This window comes from Lonchura striata, chromosome 2 (assembly GCF_046129695.1).
Source record: "Lonchura striata isolate bLonStr1 chromosome 2, bLonStr1.mat, whole genome shotgun sequence".
Classification (NCBI taxonomy): Eukaryota; Metazoa; Chordata; class Aves; order Passeriformes; family Estrildidae; genus Lonchura; species Lonchura striata.
Genome location: NC_134604.1, coordinates 36,381,936 through 36,402,462, shown reverse-complemented (window position 1 = coordinate 36,402,462; position 20,527 = coordinate 36,381,936). Strand labels below are relative to the sequence as shown.

General features: G+C 42.2%; 1 protein-coding gene across 1 annotated transcript in view; it reads left to right on the top strand.

The window, feature by feature from the left end:
- Nucleotides 1-20,527, top strand: part of ME3 (malic enzyme 3) — a 117,551-nt gene that overhangs the window by 59,446 nt on the left and 37,578 nt on the right. The window contains exons 2-3 of the mRNA XM_077781325.1: nucleotides 3,359-3,492; nucleotides 4,786-4,935. Of these exons, the coding sequence (XP_077637451.1) occupies nucleotides 3,359-3,492; nucleotides 4,786-4,935 (284 nt within the window). The remainder of the gene's footprint in view (nucleotides 1-3,358; nucleotides 3,493-4,785; nucleotides 4,936-20,527) is intronic.

Sequence of the window (20,527 nt, the reverse complement as noted above, 5' to 3'; positions counted from 1 at the left end):
AGCCCTGAGTGAAACACCCCCTTCTCATTATCTGTGAATTGGCTTCACCCTTCAGTTTCCAAAATAAGTGGCTTTTATGGGATTGAACTGCAAAGAGGGCCCTGCCACATAACAGACTTGGTGCTGTCAGCAGTAAGAAGCATTTGAGGTTATTTGCAGTAAGCCTTTTTCAGAACAAAACCCCTCACTTAGTCTCTATGTAGTGTGAAGCCTTGTGGGCAGCTGATATTCTTGCCTTTGTTTTTGGTTAGTGATATAGCATCTGCCCTCTCCATGCCAACTCATTTCCAATACATTTGAAATTGAATTGCAGCACCTGGCTTTAGCTCTGCAAGGTTGTGGCTCATCATCTAATCACTAGACCTTTCAATACCAGAAAAAGAGAGGTACAATATGGCTTTCAGGCAGTCTTAAAAAAAAAACCCCAAGTCTGAAAGCTTTAATCTTAAACATAGCAATACCTCAGTGAATTTGAGCTTTTGATCTGGGGCAGAATGTGTTTCCAGATTCATTTCACGCTGTGCTGTTTCAGTGAATATAACCACCCCACCATGGGGTCCTACTCCTAGGCCTTCACACAAACTTCAGAAAGCAGCCTCAGTATTGGAGCTGGCAATTTCTGTGCTGCTCCCAACCCTGCCACAGAGGCATTGGATGATGGACCAGCTCTGTACTGAGAAGTGTTTGGGAGATTTAGCTGGTTGTGAAAGCAGTAAGTTCCTCATCACACATGTTTGCGATTGCTCAGTATGAGGATGCTTACACTGGTATAGCTCATTCAGATAAATGCAGAACTGCAGTAAATGCAGTGAGTTAGAGATGTTGTATATCAGTATTGCCATGCTTAGCCTTGGACTATTAGCAGCACAACTGTGGTTGTGTTTAAACAGTTTGTTGGAGCAGTTTGAGCTGCTCCTGGCCTTGCAGGATGGTTGGAGATGTCATTCAGGCAGAGCCCAAACCAGAAAACAAGAAAGGGTTAATATAGTGGCCATTCAGGCTATCATTTCTGTAAGGCATCATGGTATTATTTTGAATAGAAATGAGCTGAAATGCAGAAAGTTTTTCTTGTATTGGATGTGTGATCATTTGATGAAATATTAAAACTTCTCACTGTTTTATTGTGTGGAAAATCACTGAAAGGACTTTATTTCCTATTGAAAATTACCACAAGAATATTTTCAGTGGTTGGATGCAGAAATGGCTAGGAAATGGCTAGGATAATGCCTTTTCAGAAGAGTAACCACTGCTGGTTTACTGTGTTTGCTAGCTTTGTTTCTGTTCTAGGGTATGCGCAGGAGTCAGGTCTGAACCCTGATTGGACAATCTTTGATGTGACCTGCTCTAGACAAGCAAGTAGAGTATTTACTGACAAATATTTCTGTCTCCCATTATCTGTCCTCCATGTGCAAAGGTCTCAGGAAGTAAATGGTTTGAAATGGTATCTTTTTTACCCATTCATTGTAGATAAACTTTGACACTCACAGTAGCTGTATTTTCCCTGCTGGGATATAATATTGACAATGTAAAGCTGAATATTGACGCAGAACTGATGTCCAATGTTGATCTTAGTCTGGTACTTCAAAATTCTCCAGCCTGGAGAATGCAGATGATTACAAGTTTTCTGATGAGAACTCTTTTTTAATTCAGAAATGATGACTTAGAAAAACTCAAACGTTATCATGTGGGAATGTACCAGTTCTGCTATGAAACTCTTTTGGGGGAAAGTTTCTCTTGTCCAGGAAGGAAATTTGGGTCAGAAATGTCAGGCGTTTCAGCAGAAACAGAAATGTCCTGGGTACAACATTTAACAATAACCATGGAGGCCTCAATGTTCTTTCTGGGCTTGGCAGCAAAATCCTGGTCCCCTGCCTCCCAAGCAACTGCTGACTCCTCATCTGGCTGGAAGAGGAACAATTTCTCTCTGCTATGCTCTTACAGCAAAGGTTTTTGAAAATACTTGACTCTATCCTGTTTCAGAGTAGAAAAAACTCCTGTGAGAATGCTTGTGAGATAAAGATTGTTTTCAGCTATCCTGGAGGCTAAATAACTTTTCTAAACTACATGAAGAGTTTTTTTCTCTTTTAATTTGCGCTAGTGCACATTTTACTAATGAAAGGAGTGTCACAGCATGTATGTACAAAGCATGGATCTGGCAAACAGGAAAATTAGTTTCAGTCCTTCCCTCTGTCCTGGCACAGGTTCTTTGGCATTGCTGATAGTTTTACAAACCTTTTTGCCAGTATCTTCATCACTTGCATGTTGGGTGGGAGTGTTGATCTGATGGAGGCAGGAAGGCTCTGCAGAGGGATCTGCACTAGCTGAATTGATGGTCCAAGGCAAATGTATGTGGTTCAACAAAGTGAAGTGCTGAGTCCTGCAAGGCCAATGGCATCCTGGCCTGTATCAGCAATGGTGTGGCCAGCAGGACCAGGGCAGGGATTGTCCCCTGAATTTGGCACTAGTGAGGCCACACCTCAAATCCTGTGTTCAGTTCTGGGCCCCTCACTGCAGGAGAGACATTGAGGGGCTTGAGTGTGTCCAGAGAAGGGCAACAGAGCTGGGGAAGGGTCTGGAGCACAAAACTGATGAGCAGTTGAGGGAGCTGGGGGTGTTTATCCTAGAGAAAAGGAGGCTCAGAGGGCTTGTTGCTATCTACAACCACCTAAAGGTGGTTGTAGCCAGGGGAGGGTCAGTCTCTTCTCCCAGGTAACAAGTGATAGATAGGATGAGAGGGGACAGTCTCAAGTTGCACCAAGAAGAGTTTGTATTGGTTATTAGGAAAGATTTCTTCATGTGTAATGTCATCAAGCACTGGAAAAGGCTGCCTAGGAAAATGGTGGAGTCAACATATCTGAAGGTATTTAAAAGCCATGTAGATGTCATGCTTATGGACATAATTTAGTTGTGGACTTGGTAGTGCTGGGTTAATGGTTGATGTCTTGGACTTTGAAGTCTTTTCCAACCTAAACAATTCCATGATTCTACACATATTATGTGATTTGTAAAGGAGTATGATCACTGTGTTCCCAGGGAGGCCATGGAAACAAGTAGGCATGAGTTAATGAAATAATATAAAAAGAGTATGAAGTGAAAGAGACACTAAGAATATGTGTAAAAACACTATAGCAATAAACCAAATTCAGATGGCAAAAGAGTGTGAGTCATTAAAGCATTAGTGGTGTTGGACAGCTAATCCAGAAGCTGCAGGTCTGGGTGGTCTGGACCCCACACTCCTTGTGGGGCAGGACTGCCTCCAGGCCCACAGGGGCTGCATGCTGTTGGTTGCTGTCTTCTTGCATATCCTAGCTGGCAGTGCATATTATGCCATTTGAATGCCTTCCTTTTTTCTTCCCAGGGAATGGCTTTTACACTTGAAGAAAGGCTACAGCTGGGAATTCATGGTCTCCTTCCTCCTTGCTTCCTGAGCCAAGACGTTCAACTCCTTCGTGTGATGAAAAACTTTGAAAAGCAATCTAATGATCTAGACAAGTATGTCAAAAACATCTTGTTTCCTCTCCCTTCCTCCTTTACTTTTCAGTTCTTTAAAGCCTCAAGGAAAAATTGTAGATTCTGCTTCAATGTACACATTTCCCTCTGAGTCACTTTTTTCCAGCTGTTCAGGTTTAAAGGGACCTTAAAGGTGATCTACTCGCAAGTCCCCTGCCAAGGGCAGGGATACCTTCCACTTGATCAGGTTGCTCAAACCCCATTCAGTCTGGACTTGAACACTTCCAGGGCTGGGACATCCACAGCTTCTCTGGGCAGCTTGTGCCAGTGCCTCACCATGCTCACACTCAAAAATTTCTTACTAAGATCTAATCTAAACCTACTCTCTTTCAGTTTGAAGCCATTCCCACTTGTCCTATCAATGCATGCCCTTGTAAAAAGTCCTTCTCCAGCTTTTATTTAGGCACAGTTTAGATACTGGAAATTGCCTGATGTCCCCAGCACTGTCCCTTCTCCAGGCTGAACAATGCCAACTCTCTCAGCCTATCTTCATAGGAGAGGTGCTCCAGCCCTCTGATTATCTTCATGACCCTTCTCTGGACCTGCTCCATCAGGTCCACTGATGTTACTTTTTTTTACCACTACATTACTGGAGAGTTCTGGTGTACTTTGAGTACAAGAAAGAAGCAGAGCACTGATGGTAGAGTGAACATATGTAGTTCATATCTGTATGCTCCCCAGTACATTCACTAAAACAGTGGATGGAAGAACTGAAAAAAACTCAGTGTGTAGGAAAAAATAAAAAGAAAAGAGAAGCAATATTGTATTGGCTAATCTTTCTGAGTTTTCATTGCATCCATTATTGCTCATCAGGGTTACTGATGGAAGATGCTGTTTGATTCCTGCTGTGATGGGCAATAGGGTTTGCACCTCTGTCTGTCTCAGCTGCCATTGATCTGAGGACTGAGGCAGAAGGACTCTTACCCTGTAGACCAATTGCATTGGCTTTTCTGTGTCACAAATATCTATGTTGCTCTTGAAATTATATATTGATAGTTGTGTATGATGCCTTTTGATGCAAATTTCAAAACTCTGAGATTGTGCATGGGTGTGACATCCAGTCCTACTGAGTCTTTGTGGGCTGTCACTGAGGATGGTGGAGCTGGCCAAGCCCTCTGAGAAATTTTATTCCAAGTACCTGCTCATAATATAGCACAAAGGAGTGTCAGGGCTTGGGAGAACCGAGTGCATACTGAATGAGCCAATGACTGCTTTTTGTGAAACTGTGAACTACCATAAATACTGATATATAACTGTTTTTTTATTTCTTTAAAGGTATATTATTCTTATGACTTTGCAAGACAGGAATGAGAAGCTTTTTTACCGAGTGCTGACTTCTGATATCGAGAAATTCATGCCCATAGTTTACACCCCAACAGTTGGCCTGGCTTGTCAGCAGTATGGTTTGGCTTTCAGGAGACCACGGTGAGTGAAGAGACTGTGTTTGCAATTTTTAAATTTCATATGAATGTTTCTTTTGTATCGACACCATCTTCATGTGGGTGGCCCAAAACATCTAAAACTCAATCCCTCATCAAAAAGTGAACCAGCCAGCAGCTTCGTGTGTGTACATTTGATGATGAGTTGGGGAGTCGAGAATAGCTCTGACTTCTTCCTATAAACACTGAACAGAGTGGTTTTGTTCTCAAACAGTGCTGTACAGTCCCCAAAGAGCTTGCTGAACTTAGGGCTGCACCCCTCCCCATCTGCTGTCTCAGGAGCACTGAGTGCTCTCTGCAATGCTGTTTGAGTAATTGTTGAGTTTTAGATACATTGTGCTGATTTTGAACTTTTGTATGCACTTCCACAAACTACCCCACTAGAATCATCTTCATAGATGATGCTCTGCATCAGTGCCTCCCTCTCTGTTCAGAACAGTCACTGTATAAATTCATGCAACATTAAGCACTCTGTACCATGTTGGAAGACCCCGTTCTGCATAATTCTTTTTAATGATTAATGCTTAGATAAATCCCTTGTTAGCTTTCTGAAGTACATTTTAACCTAGCCTGAAAATTCAATGGTACAGTTCAGTTTTCTTTGTAGGCTTTTAAATTTTTTGGTCCTTGAAATGTACCAGTAGTCAGATGAACATTTAAGCTTTTGTGATAGAAAATTGCAAAGTAAAGGAAACAAATAATACCATTTTCAAAGCATTTCACAAGCATGAGGATTGACTGCTGTTTCAGCTGAGAGTAGTGCTACAGATGGGGCAACTGAGGCAAGTTCTACTGAGTCTAGGTCACAGGGGATCCCTGAAGCATACCTCAAAGACATAAGGGCTGTGTAGACAAGATAATTAATAACATTTTATGTATAAGATTATCTTGGCATACATGTTTGCTTTCAGCTTGTGATGAAGATTCCTCATAAAGCCAATGTATTCCTTCACATGAGCTGCTCCTCGTGATTGCTTTTTGGCTTGTGTCTGGGCCAGGTAATTAATTGTGTTCTGGGCCTTGATGTGCAACTTGTGGATCTGCAGGGCTGTGCTAAAGGCATTCATCTATCCAAGACTTGATATTATCCCCTCCTCCTCCTCAGTTTGTATGAGGAAACCAGAGAAGGATCTGTGCTTTTTATAGGGGGAGGACAATAACTTCTGGGCATGAGTGAAAGGTAGCAGAGATAAGACAGCTCAGATTGTGTCTACAGGTGTTGAGCTGTGAGCACTGTCAGGCAGAGAAGAGCACACTGCTGGTTCTCAGCTAATCAGTATTAATGCAGTAGCTGCTGATTCTCAGGTAATCAATATTCATGCAGCAATTCCTGCTGTACACCCACTGTGTCTTTGCCTCCTGGCTGCCTTTACCTTGCAATAGGTTAAAACAATATTTGGGATCTTTGCTTCTTTTATTTCCCATCCATTGTTATCTTCAGGAAAGCACGAATGTCTTTCCACAAACTGAACTCTTTCTGCAGTTGTTTCTATTGGAGAATTCCCCTTCCTGTAACTCCTGTCTTTCTCATGCTTGAAATCCGCTTTATTTTACTAATGTGATGGGAATGTTCATTCTCATAGTCTGACTGTTTTGCTGCTAAATTTGGGCTGGGTCTTTTCTGGATTCCAGCCTATGGCTTCTTCAGGAAAGAGCAAATGACCATGTCCTTGGTACACTGGATTTCCTGTGGTGGGGAGTTTGTTTCCCTGAAGATACAGAATGAATTTCAGCCTAGCTTCAGAATTGGATGTAATCAAGGTTGTTTTAGCAGAGAAATGTGTTTTTTTGCAAAAATAAAAGAGCTGTTACATCATGTGAAGTGATGAGACTAAAATGGGAAGGGTAGGGTATATATGTGCTATTTTTTTCAATCTGACTCTTACTGTCTTGAAGGATATATTTTCTGTCCTGGAGCATATTATGTACATTAGGAGTTGGCCTGCAAGACACACAGTTCAAGGTAGGATGCCATTACTTCTGCTAAAATCTCCATTTTAAAGCCCCACATTGTGTTCCAACAGGGATGGATGTGCCCACATAGCACAGCTCATTGTGCAGTCTGTCTGTGGCCACAGCAGCAGCAGCCTTTGGACACAGTTAGCTTCTTCCCCATGCTGGGATCTTTCTCAGCCCCATTAGTGCTTGGCTTTATACTGGAAGGTTGAGCCTGGAAGAATTACAGTGCACATAACTTTCTTTTATACAACAGCATCTAAAAACAGTCCCAAGGTGTCCAGCAGGGCTTATCTCAGCATCATTTATCAGAGCACATTTATCTATGTTTACATGGCTGCAGCTTTTGTTTGTCAGATACTGTTGTAGTAATTGCAGGACTCAATACCTCTTTTGCCCTTCTTAGTCTTTATATACAAACCCTTAAAGGATAGACCTCTCTAACCTGCACTTTTATGGGGCCAGTGGACAGAGTTCTCCTTCCAGGTCAGGCCTCCAGCATATACTCCCTGCTAGCAGATTTATCTGCTCCAAATGGAATAAGACACCTGGTGTTCCTTTTTTTCAAAAAGCTATCCAGCCAGCAGTCTAAATGAACAGCCTTTCTATATTTAACAGTAGAAAAGAGCAACAGGAACAAAAAAACTTGTAAGCATTTGACTGTTCTCATACTTATCTGTGATGTCCACAGTTTTCCTACTTCTTCTGGTGGGTCAGGCATAGCTTCTGATGCCCCAGCAGGTTCTCTGCCTTCCCCAAACTCCAACTGCCTTTCTCTTTACTAGTTGCTTTAAATTCTTTAGGCAGGATTTTTTTTTTCCACTGACCTCAGACTTCTTCCTATGTGATTAAGTCTCAGAGATTTAAAATGACTGAAATAGAGGTGGAACCATAAAATTTATAAAAATTACATTTAGGCACTGTTGCCTAAGAGTGATGAAGTTTTTGCTGGAAGGTGTCTATGTTGAATAGATTTTTCCTATCTCATTTTCCAGCCAGCTCCCTGGTGATTTGACAATATTTGTTTATTTAAAGCCATGTAATAAGCATTACAGCCTTCAGGCTAAAGTATAGTTTCATTTTATATTTTGAATTTTTAAAATAAGAAATATAAATTATTATGTAATTTGTAAGTACAGGTCAAAGTACTAAGCAATAGCACCTCTTCTGCAGTAATGATTAAGAATCCTGTCAAAATCTCTTTTCTATGATCAAACCATGTTAAATAAGCACAAAAGAAGAGTAACATGTCCAAAGAGAAGTCTTCCTAAGCACAGGTCCTGTTTGCAGCTGTGGCCAGTAACAGGAGGAGTACAGGACTAGATAGGCAAACATGCTTGCTTCTTGGGGATTTCTCAGGTTATGATGCTCCCCATTTTGTGTCTTGTGGTTGCAGTTTTGTTAGGAAAATCCATTGCTCTCTTTGACTCACAAATACTATAAAGGTGATGAGGGGACTCAGATGTATGCACATTGCCAAGGCCAAAGGATGTGACTGTAAATAGAGTCCCAAGGTGACAAGACTTGTTTCATATAACAAATATACCTGTTGCAGTGTATGATGATCAAGGCTGATTCAGATTTAAGGGAGATTTCTTGCAGGGTGGTACAGCTTCAGATCCTCTGTCTTCACACGTGCAGCTTTACAGACTGTCTCCTGTAATCCATCCCTGGCATGCCTTCACTCCTCCCTCCCTATGAGTTTGCAGGCCCCAAGTTTGGCAACTCCCTGGGGGCTCCCCTGGCAGGGGAGACCCTCCTGGTGCAGTTCTGTGTCAGGAGCGAGAGACGCATTGGACATTTTCGGTCTTCTGCTTCTGTTTATTGTTATCTTATCAAAACTTCAGCACACTGTCTGCACCAGACACTGCGTGCAGGAAAAACAGCTCAAAAATGGATAAAAATGGTTACAAGGCCTTTTAAGTCTAATCAAAAACTAAACTATGCAATTAAGAAGTGACACCTAAATTATTTTCCTTTCTAACCCAATGACTGACCCCTGAAGACCCGCAATGCAGCTTTTTCTACACAATTTCAAGATACCACCTAAACCCAAGAAGAAGGAAGAAGAAGAAAGAAGGGAACTCAAGACAACACCCTGTACCCTCCATTTTGTATCCATCTATAACATACTAAAAATCCTAAAACCTAAATTTCTCACCCATGTGGCATACTACACTACTCTCTACAATCTCTTCAATCTATTTCACACTTTTGTGGTTTCTAGTTTATCTTGAGGCTTTGGAAGTTTTCTCCATGAATGAGGGTCAAAGTCAGTGCTTACCTGGGGGTCAGGACACCCCAGAGCAGACAAAGAAATATTCCTGGTGCCCTGGGTTTCCACACCTCCCATCACCCCTGTGCCTCTACAGATATTTGTGTTGCTGTGTAATGATGGTTCAAGGATAAATCTGGGCAGACCCAAGTCCTTTTTGGGCCAGGCTGGCAGCAATCCAGACAGCCAGTTCCCTGCCACCCGGACAGGAGCTGTGCTGCTGTGCTGAAGCAGAAGCGAGCTGCTCAAGGCGTGGGAAGGGCAGGTTTGCTTACGTTCAGCAGCAGTGATAACAAAACTGGCTTCAAGCGAAGAACCCACTGTCCTAGGGTATCCAAGCAATATGTGCCTTAAAGTGTGTGCTTTTCAAAGCCCAGGAACCCCTTATACACATCTGAAGTTTGTTAGAAGGAAAGAACGAAATGTAACAGAGCAGGGCTTGCAACTTTGAGACAGTAAATGAAGGAAGGAAGGAGGAATCTTGGTTCTTTGATCCCACTTACAGACAGTCACCATTTCCTTAGGAAATGCTTCTACTACCCCTATAAAGCTTGCAGACCATGGTTGAGAGGCTTTTTTGCTTTAGAGTAAGGATACAAAGCCTCTACAAAAAAAAGGTGCATAGTAGGATTTCCAGTTTTTTGCCTTTTTTTTAATGTAAAATGCACTTAATGAGTACTGTGGGGGTCCTTATGGAGCACAGGACTGAACATGTGCAATGCTATTTAAAAGGTATGGTTTAAGCCTGAGGATCTCTTTTAATTGTGACAGTATCTTTGAAAGTATCTCTTTACTATCTTCACAAAAATATAGTAAAGAGGAAGCTTAGGGCAGGGAATCAGGGTTTTATTTCTTCTGTGATGGTGAGGGATAGTTTATTACAGTGGCATAAGACCAGAGTCTCTCAAGACACTAGTTAATTCATAAACATAATGGTATTTGAAAGTATAAAGTTGTCAACTGCTCCTCAAAAGCTTTTGGCATCCCCTGAGATGAGGGCTGTAAAAGCTGGTTTTATCACCATTGGAGAGTGGTTATGAGAACAGAAAAAACTTGCCTAAGTTCACTTTTTTTCCCTACAAATGTAAATATCCTTGAGAACTGCTTGCAGAACAATGCAAAACATGTTGGGATTAAGCTGAACCTGGAGAAAGCTAACAGGATGCAGATGGTGTGAAAATTAAGTCTGACAGAATAATGATCCATGTGTCTGATGAAAAATGAGTAAATGAAACATCAGTCAATCTATGGAATTGTCTTGTCAGCAGGTCTGGCTCTGATCAGTGACTTTTTTTTGTGGTGTTGTGCTGTCTGAGCAGCAGAGGGGAGAGGTTGGAGAGAGGCAAAGTTACCTGCCATTTCTGGACACTTTAAGACCAAACCAAATGGAATTAGAACAAAAGTGTTATCCCCATAGACTTGTCCCTAGCCACACAATTGTCTCCATTCCCTCTTCTATAAAACACTGGAAACCAGAAGTGAGCAGGAAGTGAGTGGTTTAGATTATTGTCCTGAAAGTTTGTTTTGAAAACCATTTAGACAATCTCTACTTGTTGTAAAAACACCAGTCATCATAACTTTTCTTGTTGCCACCAGCCTGGTTCAGCCTCCTTCCAGAGGCAGCTGAAGTCAGTGCATGAGAAGAGGAATGTGTTTAACACTGCCACAGCCACCCAAAGAGTGGTCTTGTAACAAACTGAAGAGGAAGGAATGTCTGTGGAAAGTCTCACAGAGACCATGTGTAGCCAGGAAGCCCTGAAGAGACAGGACACTTAGGTGGAAGACAGTCTTTGGTATGGGACAAGATTATTGAATGAAGGGGTGAAGACCATAGTTGGAGTAGGTGAGGAGTAAGTAGTTAATGCAGAGGGAACCTAAGGCTGCTGAAAATGGCTCAGCCTGTTTGGAACTTCTGAGAGCTGGCAAAGTAATTCAAAGGTTCCCACTGCTCTCTCTCTCCCTACTTCCTTCAGGAAAGTCTTTTAAGCATGCTGAAAACACTTTACTGATGTGTTTTTCAAAATGTGGAGACGAGCACAGATTGGTTTGTGGGCATACAGAGAGAAGAGCTGGTGTATTGGTCCTGATCTGAGGTTCCATGCAGGCTGGGGAATGGGATGGACACTGTTGGTGTTGTGAGGCTGTAATACAGTTTCTGCATTGCAATGAGTGGAAAAGGGAGTGAAAAAGGACTCAGCTCCATCTTTTCATTAGAAAAACAGTCAGTGCTCCTTGTTCCATATCTCCGGTCTTCTCTCTCTCTCTCTCTTTTCCTCACATTTCCTAAGAAAAATAGGTATGCACTAGCTCTAACAACCATAAGAAACTTTTATGGGCATGAGGGAAAATGTCAGGCCTACAGAAGTTAACAGCAAATCTTATGCTCATTTATGAAGGTCAGGCTTTCCGTTCCTGTCAGAGATGATTTAGATTTAAGTCTGTTGAAATTCCCTGATATACCAGGAGAAGCTCGAAGGAAGAGGTGGAGTTGCCCAAAAGAAAGAGGCTGACCTGGTGAAGGAAATACAAGAGAATGTGTTCTTCTTTGATCTGGCATAAATCTACGCTGCTGCCACAAGAAACAACCCCACCTCAAACAAAAAATGCCAAAGACAGGGAGGAGGGAGAAGAATTATTTAGAATAATGAATACCAGGATGTAAATTTGAGGGGAAATGGTGCTGACTATCATGAAAACCTTGAACAGCAATATCCATTGGGCTGTGGAACAGGCATGGATTGTGCTCAGAAAGCCAACTGTGTCCTGGGCTGCATCCAAAGTAGAGTGGCCATCAGGGCAAGGGAGGTGATTCTCCCTTCTATCTGCTCTGGTGAGACTCACCTGGGGTGCTGTGTCCAGCTCTGGGGCCCTCAACACAAGAAGGACATGGACCAGTTGTAGAGAGTTCAGAGGAGGCCACAAAGGCGCTCAGCTGGCTGGGATCCTCTCCTGTGAAGACAGGCTGAGAGAGCTGGGCTTGTTCAGCCTGGAGAGGGGAAGGTTCCAGGGACACCTTACAGCACCTCCAGTACCAGGAAAGCTAGAGAGGGGCTTGCATGAGGGCATGTAGTAATAGGATATGGAGCAGTGCTTTTAAACTGAAAGAGGGTAGGTTTAGGCTAGATATAAGAAGTTTTTGACTGTGAGGGTGATGAGTGTGATGCCTTCTCTAGGCATAGGTTGCCAAGAGAAACTGTGGATACTCCATCCCTGGAAGTGTTCAAGGCCAGATTGGATGGGGCTCTGAGCAACCTGCTGTAGGAGATGTCCCTGCCCATGGGAAGGGATTTGCCATGATTAGATGGTGTGCCATGGTTAGATTATCTTTAAGGTCCCCTTCAGACCAAACAGTTCTGTGAGCCTAAAAGTCTATGACCTGATTATGGAAGAATTAATACAAAAGCTGGTGTTACTTTCTGTATTTCCTGCAATTTATGGCAAAAGTTAGATTTTTTAAATTGGATCAAGTCACTAAAAGTATATCAAATTATATTTCATTTATCTGGAAGCTAATTTCTCTGGTATTGTCAAAATAATCTTTCTTCTCTTTGTCAAACTTTGTTCTAATTCTGTGTTCATTCTTGGGACTCCCTGTTGTGCATTTTAAAAGGGAAGGTGTGGGTCCTGGAAGAATTTGCAGAGCACAGGAAGGAAATATAATCAGGGCAGGACTTAATTTAACTTCCCAGGGGTTGTTGATCCCACCTTAACCTCTGCACTATCAAGTAAAACAGAATACATTGTGTGCTTAGCAGTGAAACAGATAAGGGCTCCTTGGTCAAAATCAACTGAGCAACAGCACTGATTGACCATCTCAGTGTGTTTCTCTTTGTAATCCTATAATCTCCCAGCTACTGAGATCCTTTCAGGATCCAGCACACAGTCAGGTGTAGGACTGAACCTCCAAAAAGGCAGAGGAAAATCAGGGCTGAGTCAAATTTTCCTACACTTGAAATTGTTTTTGAACAAAGAATATCAAGCCGCTTGAGCACGATGAGCTTAAACACATCAAAGGTTACTGAATTTGGGAAATGCCCACTCTTGCTGGTTGGTGGAATCCCTGGATGGTGGAAACTTATGTCTCACCTCAATGTCTGGTCTTTATCCAGCTGCATCTCTAAATTTATTTGTGGGTGACAGAAGGCAGTCTGGTCTTTCTCTCTCCCTCCTGCACATTAGCAAGAAAGGGGATCTGCGGTAAGCCAGAGTCAGACCCCATACTGCAGATCTGCTTGGCTCTTACCCAGTCCTTGGCTGCAGCAGCCTGATCCTTACACAGACAAACCTTCTTGGAGGCCCTCCTAAACAGCATTGAAACACCACTGCTGGAAAGGACACTGGGAATTTGGGGTTGTCAAGTTTTAAAATACAAGGAGGATTTAATCCCCAAATTATGCTATGACTTGGCAGTTCTCTGGTTCAACCAGAGAATTCAGTCCTGAGAATACAGTAGGGAAAAACAGCTCATGACAAGCCAAGAGCAACATGGGTCTGCTTGCCTCTTGCCTTAATCCTAGAATGTGGATAGCAGAGATCCACTGGGGACCTGATTCCAACCCTCTTGCCTTTTCACACTGCTGCATAATGACCAATAACAGTAAGTACTGAGCTGGTCTTTCTTCATCAGCTTCCCCCTGGAGACAAAGAAAGGATATTTATTCTTTAGGCTGATGCCTGACTAGCAGAACCAATAAATCCAGGATTCCTCCTGGTTTCTGTCCACTGTCCCTAACATTTTGTATCTGTGAAACCTCATGTTCCTTTCCACATCCACTTAATCCTTTTTTATATCCACCTGTGCTTCACCATAGCCACCCACACCAGTTTGTGCTCCTCCCCTTCCCTCACCTCTTCCTTAGGGAGCAGTGAGCACAGCTTTCAGTGCTCTGTTTGCTGTCCCCTCTGATTTCCTATCTGCCTTTTTGGTCCTGCCCCATAACCATTCTGGTTTTTCATTTGGTTTCCTCTGCAGTCACCTTTATTCCTCCTTTTCTCTGCCTTCTGCTTATTCCTGCAGCCTAGGAAAGCTCTAAGGCTTTGCTAGTGAGGGCTGAGTAGGTACTGGAGTAGGTACTAGGTGGGAAGCAGCTCATGTTGTGTGCAGCTGCAAACTGGTTCTGTGCAGCTGTAAACTGTTTTTGGGCAGCTGTCAGGATAATTGTCATTGTAAGGTCTATGTTCCCCTCCCCAGGGTGGTGAGGACACGAACCCCCTTATCTTTTCTCTTTATCTCAACAGTAATTTTCATAAAAGGGTATGGGAACAAACGTCTTTGAGACCTTTGCCTTGCTGATAAATTTGTTGAAATGAGATAGCAGGTAAGAGAGGACAAAGTATAATGGCCCTTTTCCTGGAAAAAAAAGCCCTGCTGGAATTAGTGGTGGGTGTTAATTTAGCAGCCAGGAAATGGATCCAAAAGCTTTGCTTTAGGCTGTGGTCTGGACCTTTCTGCTGTGGCAGGGGCTGGACTATGCCAAAGCATGGGGTGAGCTACAGCTTGTACTCGTATGTGCTCACTTAAATCTCTCTGTTCCTGATCTTTGGCAGTTTCCTACAGCTTAGCAGCTTTCAATACCTTGGGATCATGGAGATTTCCCAGTGTGGGTTTAGGGGGGTTGTGTGGATAGTGAATCTTTCATTATTGTACCTTGGAGCCTGCAACTTCTGGCTTCAATACAGAATTTTGGTTTCCTACCTAAAATATATGGTGATAACGTTAAGGACATTTATAGTAGTAATGAAATTATTTGTGTTGCAGATCATCTGAAATTAAATCTCTTACTGTATATAAATTATAGATATATTGCCTTATAAGTCTCTGTATAGCTTTCACTAATAGTTGATTGTGCTTGGTTTCTATTATTTTTTCATTACCTCAGGGTACTGGTCAGCAGCCTACAATTTACAAAGAAAATTATCTAAAACAATGAAAATTTCCTGGCCTTTTTAAAAACCTTGAAAAAAAACCAGCTGATGAATGATCAAAGAGACTTTTGTCCAATTTTATGATTAAATGTACTGTATTTAGACAAATCAGTGCATGCTAGCACATAGTTTCTCTCCAAAGTCTGTAGCCCAAAGGCATTTGTAATCTCAAGCTCCCTAAAACAGCCAAGCAATTTCAAAGTTTATTTTGTTGTTCTGAAGCCTTTTGTCCTGTTCTGGCAGAGACTAGAACCAAAAAAAGTCAACAGTGAGGGTGCAGCTGGTGGAAATGTCCCTAAAGGCTCATATTGCTCAACCTGTCAATTTTGTATATGGTTTTGAAAGTGAAAATAAACCAAATGTAGGCCCTTACTGTAACCACATTTTATTTCATCTCTAGTACAGACTGGCCTTATAGAGTGGCACCTCCAGCCTGTTCCTCTGGCACAGCAGTGAGAGTTTTCTGTGGTTAGTACGCAACAAAAGCCAAGCCCATCAGCTGATCCCTCTCTTTCATGTGTCCCTTTTGCATCCTTGGGCAGCCAAAATGCCTACCAGTCAGCTGGGCTTGGGGCAGAATTCAGCCAGACTGCAAAGAGCACAGAGTGGCGTGCAGCAGCAGTCAGCATCCCTCCACCGTGACAAGCCAGCTTGGTTTTTCATTTCCTCAGTGTGAAAACAAATTTGACATGTGGCTTTCAATGTTACTCTGAGACGGTCTTGCTCTAGATTTTCTGAGAGCATCATGCTTTTGTGTAAGGAATGGCTGTGATCACTGCAGAGGTCAGGTTGTGCCATGCCTGTCAGAGCCATTTTCTGTCTAACCTTATAACTCACTGTAGGTTTCTGGCTGCTGTCTCACAACTTTCTCATGACTGTCTAACAGCAGCCTGGTGCACGCTGGGATGCTGGCAAAGATCTGACTCATCTGTTTGTTGCTTTTTTTAAGCAATGATTTCCCATTTTAAGCAATGATTTCCCAAGACTTCCTATGTCTTCTAAGGGAAATCCAGGCTGAATTAAGTTAAAACACTCAAGGACTTTTATGTGAGTAGAATTTCATCACCTTCAGTAAGACACTTAACCTTTATTAGTATTCCAAGAATGAGCCATTCCTATCCACATAAAAACACTTGCTCATGATGCCTGCTTGTCTGATATAAGTATTGGGAATATGTGCATTTCCTTAACGTTAGCTTACATGGTCATTTTTATCATCTCCTCACTTGTAGGGCAAGTTCTCCTCATGGCACCCAGATTCAAAGGTTGTAAGTGCAAAGAAAATAAAACAAAGCTTGAGTTTTGTTACCTTTAGTCTTGCAGTTCACTGAACTGGTATGGCAGCACACGTGCAAGGAGCCAGACTCCTTGGAAGGACCCTTCCTTCGCTGTCTGAGAAGTATCTGGAGAATTAGAGGCCTTAGCTACCATTTTAATCTTCCCTCCATCAGTTCCTCTTCTCAGGAACAAGGAATTATATAAGGCAAAACCATTAAAGAAGACACTTCCTTTCTGAATAAACAAGGCTGATATCTGTGCAGAAAGCATGTGGAATTTTCAGCTGAGTTTTTTTTTGTTGTTGTTTTTTTTGTTTGTTTGTTTGTTTTGGTGTTTTGTTTTGTTTTGGGTTTTTTGGTGGGTTTTTTTGTTTGTTTGTTTGGGGTTTTTTTGGGTTATTTTTGTTCTTCCTGCTGTATACCAAACCCTGAGAAAACCTGACCATTGCATGTCAGCAAATACTGGATAACACTGGGCAAATACTGAGTATCTTATTCTTCAGAGAGAAGGCCTTTGGAGATGTGAGTGAGAAGGATGAAGCTGCAATAGTTGAGTGGGAGGGGTTGTGTTTTTCAACTCCTATCAACTTAGGAGCTTTTGACATTGTTCTGGTGGTTTCTCTTTTCCTCCATGGATCATAAATATGCAAGCATCTTTAGTCTCAGCCTGTCAGGGAAGTTCAGGCGAATCAAGGAGCGATGTGCTTCATGCTAGTATATGTATCAGTGATCCAGTGCCATCATTTGTTCTGCTATTTTCTGGCTTTTGAGCAGTGTGATGTGAATACTGGTGGGTATAATTGCTGAGTAAAATATATATCACTAATATATGATAAGTGTAAAAAGGCCATTAATTTTATAGATGTAAACAGGTAACTGAAGTCATAGGAATGCTGCCCAAACCCACAGCACAGGACAAGACTGGAAGAAGAGCACAGCCATGGCCAGAGGTTTTACATGGAGCTTGATGAAGCAAAGTCATTGATTGCAGTGGATTTCTGTTTGATTTCACCTCAGAGGCAGCAGTGGGGCAAGACTACACCAGAAGGGTTGCAAACAGCCACAGGAACATTGGTAGCTGCCAAGGAAAAGCCATTAGGAGAGGGAGAGACTTCTGGGTAGGAGGGAAGTGAGGAGAGATTTAGAGCTGTGAGGACAGATTGCATAATGTTTTTCACTCCCCTCTGAGCTTTGGGGAATGAACATTCTCTGTAAACAAACAATAGCTCTTTAGAGACAGCACTGCTGGCTCCACTGTTGTTTCTAATGGGAAATAGCTGACAAGTCAGCATTGCTAACCAGGACTGTCAGAAAAGGGAACACTACTTAGCTTTTTTAAAAGAAGTAACTTCCTATTGAATTACAGGATTAATGGATATTTCTTTTTTCTAATATCTGAGACATGTTAAAACCAATTCCTTCTCACATGTCTAAAAGAATCATAGAATCATGGAATGGTTTGGGTTAAAAGGGTCCTTACTGATTATCTAGTTTCAACCTCCCTGCCATGAGCAGGGACACCTTCCACTAGGTCAGATTGCTCAAAGCCCCATCCAGCCTGGCCTTGAACACTTCTAGGGATGGCAAGACCCCAAACTCTCTGGGCAACATGTTGCAGTGCCTCTCTATCCTCACATTAAAGAACTTCTTTCTAATATCTAATCTAAACCTGCCCTCTTCCAGTTTGAAAGAGCTATTATCTCTTATCCTATCACTACATGTCCTTGTAAGAAATATAAATGTTACTCCAAAAAGCCATCACGAGTATCTAGTACCACTTCCTCTAGGTATCAAATGTGCCATGTTTTCTTTGTCTCTGAACTTTTTCCATAATTTCCCTTGTAGTTAAGGAATTGTCATTGTGGGACTTCCAGAATGCCATCAGGGTGGCCAAGATCTAACCAGTACTGGGGTTCAGGGCAGGATTCTTCTTATGGCTGACATGGTACACTGTGTAGTTTTTTAAGTCCTGGAGTACTGCCATGAACTCAGTCAGGATAAAACCAGAAAATAAAAGATAAGGGCCTTGGCTCAGGGATGAGAAGAGGTCTTGTGGGTGAATGTACTCAAGGCCTTTGATGGATTCTGCAGTGACCTGCAGTTTGCTAGATCCTGCAGTCCAGTTCAGGCAGTTTGACTCGACCAGACAGAAATATTGCCTCAGTGACAAATTAAGAAGCTGTAACTCTCCTTGAAGTTTCCTGGACTCTTACAGACATGCTCAGTGGCACAATAAAATCTAGTCTGACTTCTCCCTTAACCAAAGGCAGCTGTAGTGAAACCTGTGACGTTAATGGACTGGATATGAGACTGCAGCTCTGAAACCCTAATGAATGCACGCTGAAGTACTCCCCACTTTTAATTACCCCCACGAAGCTAACAGCTCTCTGAAGGTTACTATTTAACCAGAAATAATGGTACAGCATCTACATTCTGGATTGAAATTGCTGAGGTAGTTAATTTTTACTAAGCTCTAGTTCTTGTAATTTTGTCCCCATGCATGACTAAACCCATGTAGAATGGCAGGTTCCTAGGCACAGGTGAGTTTTCTGGTCTGGAAAAACATTGTATCTCTGCCCCACACCATGCCTGTGTTACGTGACTTGATCAAAATTACTTACATTTTTAACTTTACATTTTAATTGAATCCTTGTTATTGAGTGCCAAGGAGATGCAAGGAAAACTGCTTAATTTATTTTTGTTTCTCTAAAGCAATTTATCAACTGTAATCCCAAGTGAGTTGGAGCAGATGTAATGATAAAGGCAAAATAAAGATGATAAAGGTTGCTGAGATTTCATTTCTCCTTCAGAAGACTTAGGCTGCATCTTTTCCACAGAAAAAAATCAGGTTAATTGATTTTGTTGCCACTTGAATGTTTCTTATTTACTACTGGTCCACGTAGGCCATTCTGCTCCTCTTAGTATTTAGAGCTCTACCTTGCTGTTCTCAAAGGCACAAATAAGATTTTTTTCCTCTTACCTCTCCTATAATCATGGAATCATAGAATAGTTCGGGTTGGAAATGATGAGAGATCATATAAAAATTATAAATTTTCAGCATTTCTTTTTCAAACTGGTATATCTTCATGGAATATAATTTTTTTTTCCTCAAAGCATTCTGGGTTAATCACAGACACATATGTCAAAAGTAATGGTAAACAGACACTTCTACCTTACCAGCTTTTCTGCTGCCTTAAAGGACACGTTAGAAAACTAATCTCTGCCTCAAGACTGAAAGGGAAACAATGCAGTACAGTTTGAATGGTAGGCAGAGACAGCACGTACCTAAGAATGTCACTTCAATCCACAACAACTTTGTCTCTTTTTCTATCACAATCAAACCTTTTGTCAGACATTTTACTGCACAAGACAGGGACACATTCCACTAGACCTTGCTTGAGGCTATCCAACCTGGCCTTGAATACCTCCAGGGAAGGTTCATCCACAGTTTCTCTGGGTAACCTTTAGTTCAAGTGCTTCACCACCCTCACAGTAAAGTGTTTGTGCGTCCTTGGGACAAGCCTGGCTGCTACTCTTCTCTGTTCACTCATCAGCAAAGCTTTTGCTGAGCTCAGTTTGTGGAACTTGTCTATTCTTTTTGCCTGCCTTGCAGAAGGGATTTTTGGACAGATAAACCTTCTGCCAGTTTGGAGCATGTTTATTTAACTAATTGGCCAGCTCAGCTCTGTGGGTAAGGTGTTGTCAGGAGGGAGAACACAACTCTCCTGGGGATCATACAAAATGAGGACATACCTGTGATCCCCAGGTCTAAAGCCTGATGTGTCTGTTTCCCTTTGCATCTCAAAAAAAGCAGGGATTTGCTCAAATGCCTGTCAGAATTGGTCATTGCATATTCCATCTGCAAAGGGATTTCCATCTCACCAGGATCCCCTTCTGAATGCTTGACACCTAATGAGAGGCCACAGAGCCTCAACCAGATTCAGGGACTTGCTTCAGCTGGTTGCCTAAAGGCATTGGAAATTTAGGTGTTTTATTGGATCTGGGCCCTTGGGTCTCGGATTCAGCATTAGTGAAATACGAGGCTCGCTTAGATACATGCCCACTTCCTCATGTGTCACTGAGAAAGGTCGCTTTCCCCACTTTTCCCCATGGATCACCATTTCTGCTCCTCCTGATGGTTTCCC